At 41.7% G+C, this 6,034-nt stretch overlaps 2 protein-coding genes across 4 annotated transcripts in view; one reads left to right on the top strand and one right to left on the bottom strand.

Annotated features, from left to right (window-relative positions):
• LOC125930212 (serine protease 58-like) overlaps nt 1–1,348 on the bottom strand; it is a 69,153-nt gene extending 67,805 nt beyond the window's left edge. The window contains exons 1-2 of one of the 2 annotated variants that reach the window (XM_049641976.1): nt 1,209–1,347; nt 830–1,129 (exon numbers count right to left, since the gene is read on the bottom strand). In XM_049641976.1, the coding sequence (XP_049497933.1) occupies nt 830–866 (37 nt within the window). In that variant the 5' untranslated portion in view covers nt 867–1,129; nt 1,209–1,347. Of the gene's footprint in view, nt 1–829 lie in introns of both variants that reach the window. The other variant, XR_007460114.1, reaches the window with a different exon arrangement.
• PRSS37 (serine protease 37) overlaps nt 1–6,034 on the top strand; it is a 29,954-nt gene that overhangs the window by 20,539 nt on the left and 3,381 nt on the right. The window contains exons 1-2 of one of the 2 annotated variants that reach the window (XM_049641978.1): nt 3,688–3,757; nt 4,099–4,196. In XM_049641978.1, coding sequence (XP_049497935.1) covers nt 4,163–4,196 — 34 coding nt within the window. In that variant the 5' untranslated portion in view covers nt 3,688–3,757; nt 4,099–4,162. Of the gene's footprint in view, nt 1–3,687; nt 3,758–4,098; nt 4,197–6,034 lie in introns of those variants that run through there. The other variant, XM_049641977.1, reaches the window with a different exon arrangement.

The raw sequence follows: 6,034 nt of genomic DNA, 5'->3' as shown, positions 1-6,034 counted from the left end.
TAAAATTAAAAAAAAATAAATAAATAAATAAAATAAAAAAAAATAAATTAAAAAATGTTGAAAAAAAAATTAAAAAAAAAAAAAGAATTAAATGGGTTAGAGGCACCTGGGTGGCTCACTCGGCTCAGCAACTAACTCTTGATTTCGGCTCAGGTCATGATATCAGGGGTTCGTGGGTCTGAGCCCCCTGTGGGGCTCCTGGGATTCTCTCTCTCCCTTTCTCTCGGCCCCTCCCTGCCTCCTGTGCTCCCCTGCACAAGCATGTGCACTAGCACTCTCTCTTTCTCTCTCAAAAATAAATAAATAAACTTAAAAAAAGAATTTAATGAGTTAACACGTAAACAGCGGTGTCTATTATATAAGCACTATATAGGTATATGTTTTTATGGTGGCGGCAGTGATGGTGATTATTATTATTATCATTGCACATTACATTTAAACCACAAAGGGCAAAAGTGACATTTTCCTTTTGAACCCTACAGCAGAATACCTGCTGCTTTGTTTCCTACGTGTTTTATAAGTTCCTATACACCCTTCCAGGCTCCTATCTCCACCTTCCTTTCCGGATTGCCTCCATGTTTTAGCCCAAGAACTTTATCATACATTGAGAGGAGATTTGAATCCCAAAATAAAAAGTTTTACTTAGGTCCTACAAATGACTGAGACTGTACAGAAAAGGAGTAATGTATCCTCCTCCTCCCAAATTTGCATGCCCTTGACCCTCCAGCTCTCCTCCCCGACACAGCTCCATAGCCTCACCCCCAGACAGCGTCCTATTAGACGACAGCATCCTAATAACCATGACAAAGAGATCCCTTAGGTCACTCACCAGTCACCATCAGCAAGGTTAACAGGATACGATTCATGCTGATGTCTGAATCCTGCGCTGAGGATATGGATGGAAACTAACAGGCACAAGACAGGGACAGAACTTATGCCCTGCTTGGGGATTCTGAACAGCAGGTGAAGAAGGTGCAGGCAGGAGATCCGAGGATATGGATTCTACAGAAGTCTATCATCTAGGGGCATCTCCTTCCACTCTGGACCCTCAGTGTGAAAGCGGGTTCATCAGTCGCAGCCGCCCACCTCTGTCAGTAGGCACGGAAACCTCAGTCTGACGAGGCCAGCCCTATGGGAAGATGAGCAGGGATCTGAGCTTTATCCACCTCATCTAGGGAAAAGAATTCCAAAGCAGGTGTCAAGCAGACCTTCTGTGGAGTTCAAATTCATCCCAAGTTTCTCCCCTGGCCTCTCAGTTCTTTCCACTGGTCCCTTCCCCACAATGTGTGACTAGCATCCCTCCTTCTACATGTCCCATTGACCCCTTTCCTTTCCGGGCCACTCTGATGAAGCAGAGCTGAGTCCCACCCTTCTGTGTGACATTGACCCCCTCCCCTCTATGCAGGTGATGCCCAGACCACCCCTCCTCAGAACTGCTTGACTTGCACAGGTCTTGTCTCACAACCACAGACACCATTTGAATAAAAATTCCCAATCAATACCAACACAAGTGGTTCTTGTCAGATCTCAAAATCTGTTATTACACTGCCCTCCTGGTTGCAGCTCTCTCTCTCTCTCTCTCTCTCTCACTCGCTGTCTCTCTCTCTCATTCTCTCCTTTCTCTGTAGCTGCCTTTTTCAAATTGATTTTTGATGGCAGAATATAAGAAGAATATTACCTAAAGAGAAAATCAGTCAGATGGCAAAATGCAACACTACAATTAGAGTCTCTATAAACCTGATGGTTTGTGGAATGAGGCTATGGACAGATATGTCCCCATGTGTACACAGAATCTGTGATAATACCAATAAGGAACTTCATAACAAAAAATTACGAACATATGAGGAAATATTTAATATCTCACACACACACACCCATCCATCCCTCCACAGAATTCTAAAATTATTTTTTCAAAAAGAAGCTTAAAGAACAATGTCCATATCAGATATCAGTATCCTAAAACAAAAAAGGAAAAAATAAATGGGATTAGCAAACTGCAGAGAGCATTCAAAGGCTAATGTTAAAAAGGTATTAGTATTGAAACAAGAAAACCTGCAATTGAAAGTGGTTTGGTAGGCCTGGAGAAAAGTGTGTGGGGTAGGGGGGTGGGAGAGGGGAGGCAGAGAGAAGCTGAGCAGAGAGGACTGAAGAGGACAAAATGGGATGAGGATCAAGGGAGGCCCCTAAAGCATGCTGGGGGATTACACTACTGGCAGCAGGGAACTACTGAAGAGTTTTTAAAAGGAGACTGGCATGATCTCATCTGCATTTCAAGGGGAAAAAACAATTCTGAGTACAAAAGAGAAGGCCAAGTTGAGCAACACTAGATGGGCATATACAGGAGTTCAAGCACAACAAGATTATGGCCTAGATCAGGATGACAGCGGTGAGGATAGAAAGATAAGGATGGATTTAAGAGACATCTGGAAGTAGGATGGTTTGAGGTTGAGTGGTCAGAAAGAGAGAGAAATCAAACAAATGGAAGGCAGAGTTATCTCCTAAAATAAGAAAAACAGGCAAAGAATGCATTTAAAAGGCTGGAGGCATGAAGGGTTAAATTTTGACATGCTAAACCTCAAGATCTCAGGGAGCTAAAGCAGATGCAAAAAAAAAAAAAAAGGTTTCCAGGAGGCAGTTGTATCTGTGGGACAGGTGGTCTGGGCTGGAGATACTAATTTGAGACTCATAGACCGGTAGCTGTCCCCAGTAACAGCCTCCTCCAGAAAATCTGTTGTTTTTGGAAAGGACCCAAACTCCCTTCCTGGTCCATAAACTTTGCAAAAAACCTAGGACAAACAACTTCAGAGTAAAGAATATCTCTTTCTCAACTTTTCACCTGTGCTAACTACTCCTACCCTCACCAACAGAAAACCTTCCATAGCTCCATCCTATCTTTGAACCTCAAGCATATTTCATAACGAAGCCCTATTCTCAGGGAACTTGTGTGATGGAATGGACCTTTCGAGGTCTAGGAATGCTAGTTGATTAGCCAAAGCCTGGAGGATATAGTTGAAAAGCTGTGTGTACCCAATAAGGAGATCAGGATTCTACTTCTATCTTTCCAATCATGTGTGACTTTGAGAAAATGACTTAAATTCTGTTTCAGTTTGGCCACCTACAGATCAAGAAAAAAACCACCCCAGCCCTGTCTCCTCTTTGCAGGTTGTTGTGCCACTGGAATGAGATTATGGGTTTAAGAAACCCTGAAGGATTAGAGTGGCACAAAGTATAGTAATTTTACAAATCTCAGACTGACCTGATACAAAATCCCCATGGACAATGTCCATAAAGAAGTAAAGAATGTAGCTCAGTGCCTCGGATTCGGTAAGTGTTCAATGAATGTTAGCTAATAGTGAAACTGTTCTTGTTAGAGTGTCTCCAAATTAGCCGAGGATGACCCTAGCCATTTATCATTGCCGGAGAAATCTTTTCATTAGGTAAAAAGCACCAACAGGTCCTGCCTTGTGAACTGTCACCAAAACACAGAAGATCCTAAATTTAATATAATCCAGAATGTAAACCATTCTCCAACTGTCAAAATAACTGTTCTATGAGTGCTTTTCATTTCCACATTTCCTTGGCTCAAAGCTGGTGATCAGGACCACCAGACCTGGTGGTGATGATGACTGAGTGATGAAACAGTGGTCACAGGGAAAGGTGAAGCCAGTGTAATAAAGATGGGAGGGGCTAAGGGAAAGTATAAGTAACTATTAGGGTTTTCAGAGCAAACCTGGGGACACTGTCTACCTGAGCTAAGGTAGAGCATCTTGTCCCCCACAGCCCTGGCCTCAGAAACTCCCTGAGGAAGATGAGTCCTGAGCCAGAGTCCCTTTCCCATAGACAGCTGACTTGGGCAGATGGGCTTTGAGGCATAGCAGGGAGAGGAACCTGGATCTGGAAGTCTAAGGAACAAGGCTTCTTTTTCCTTCTTTGAAAGACCCAAGAGAGGCACAGTCTCCCATCCCCCAGCCTCCCTGGAGCAGAAGGACCTTCATCTGTCTACCTGGAGCCTTCTTCCCTCCCCCCATTTATATCCAGATCTGCTTTCCCATCCTATTTTGGGTCCCCACGCCTAACCATAGCCATTGATTCTACCAGGTATTCCTGAGAGTTCCATACTCTGCTGATCTTCTGCATCTCACAGGGAAAGATCTGGACTGCTATGAAATTTATCTTTTATTTGGGTGTCCTTGCTGGTATGTATCCATGAACTTCTACTCTGTCCTATAAGGCACAGGTTAATGCAGGCTGGAGGAAGGCAGATTGGGGTGTGTAGAGGGTACAAAAGAAGAGTCCAAGAAAAGCGGTCATGGACAGAAGTAGGTATCTCCTGTCCCAGACCACACCCATAGGCTCCCATGAGGCTGAGCTCACCCTTCCAGTGCTAAGCTATGGGACGGGTGATGGTGCTCACTTGCCTTGGAGAGTGCTCGACAGTGAGCATTCCCCACTGGTGATTCTAAAATGTGGGCTTCATCACCCACTGGGCAAGTCCCAGTGTGGTCACAGGGACAAAGAACACATTCCGAAGTCTGATATCCCCCCTATTCCAGAAGCTTAGAGACTCAGAAAGCAGGGAGTGAAGAAGGTAGAAACAAAAGATCAAATGCAAGGGCTCTACCCCCTGTACTCTCTGACTTCCATGAGTCCTTCTGATGGCAGAATTTGCTGGTGAGGCATCTCCCACCACCTCCAGACCGTCTATGTTGCATCACTATTAGCCGTGTGTGCACAGACAAGTCAATCTACCCATGCTTTAGTTTCTTCAATCAAAATGGGGATATTACTAACTACATCATAGAGATGTTGTGAAAGTGTTAAATAAATCCATGTAAAGCACTTAGAACAAGAGCTCAATGCCTCAATGCCTCCTGTCCTTTTTCCCTTGGGATTTTTAACTATGTGATCATAAAAGGGTGTGGGGAGGTGGAGGCCAAGACTTGGGAAGGATAAATGGAAGAACCAAGGGCAGCCGAGGTAAGAACAGTACTTTATTTCTGATACTACAAGCAGCCTTCCTCCCTTTCTTAAGTGTTTTTCTTTAATAATTCATTTTTTAAATATTACATGTTAATATTAAAAACTTAGAAATATTAAAAAGTAGGAAAAAAATAAACACTTCATAATCTCACCTCACAGTCAACACATGCTAACACTCCAACTTACTCTCAGGCTTCATTTATTTATTTGTCATTCAAATGGTTTATCTTTTTGTTTCTTTGCTTGTTTTTAGACAACTGGATTACTAGATTAATATACATTTCATTATCATTTTTAACTTAAATAAAGGTTATTAATATTTCCTTTGCTGTTTAATATTCTTTATAAATACAATTTTAATATTTCCATATATTGATGTACTTTTATTTCAAATGCCCTACATTACTATATTGGAAACTTATATTTCCAGTGTTTACCTATTATAAATAGTGTTAAAATGAGCACACATTCATAATCTTTGTCTATATCTGATTATTTTAGGATAGATTCTTAGGGTTGGAACTATTAGGTCACAAGTGATGAACTATTTACACTTTTGATGCCTATTTCTAAATTGCTTTTCAAAAAGACAGAATCAATTCACGTTGCTACATGTAGTAAAAGAGTCTCTTCATTGTACTTTCTTAGATTCAATATTATCAACATTAAACCAAAAATTAATATTATAAGTATCAAATAAAATGGTATGTCATTTTAATTTACATTTTATTAGAAAAAGACGGTCAAACATTTTCATATTTCCTGGCCAATCAATTATTTCTTTAAAATTATCCATATTCTAGGGGCACCTGGGTGGCTCAGTCAGCTAAGCATCTGACTTTGGCTCAGGTCATGATCTCACGGTTCATGAGTTCGAACCCCATCTTGGGCTCTGGGCTAACAGTTCAGAGCCTGGAGCCTGCTTCAGATTCTGTCTCCCTCTCTCCCCCTCCCTGCTCATACTCTGGCTCTCTCTCTCTCAAAAATGAAATAGACATTAAAATAATAAGAAAGAAAGAAAGAAAGAAAGAAAGAAAGAAAGAAAGAAAGAAAG

The sequence above is a fragment of the Panthera uncia genome, chromosome A2, assembly GCF_023721935.1.
Source record: "Panthera uncia isolate 11264 chromosome A2, Puncia_PCG_1.0, whole genome shotgun sequence".
Taxonomy (NCBI): Eukaryota; Metazoa; Chordata; class Mammalia; order Carnivora; family Felidae; genus Panthera; species Panthera uncia.
Note: the sequence above shows the minus strand (reverse complement) of the source record. Positions and strands in the feature narration are given on the sequence as shown.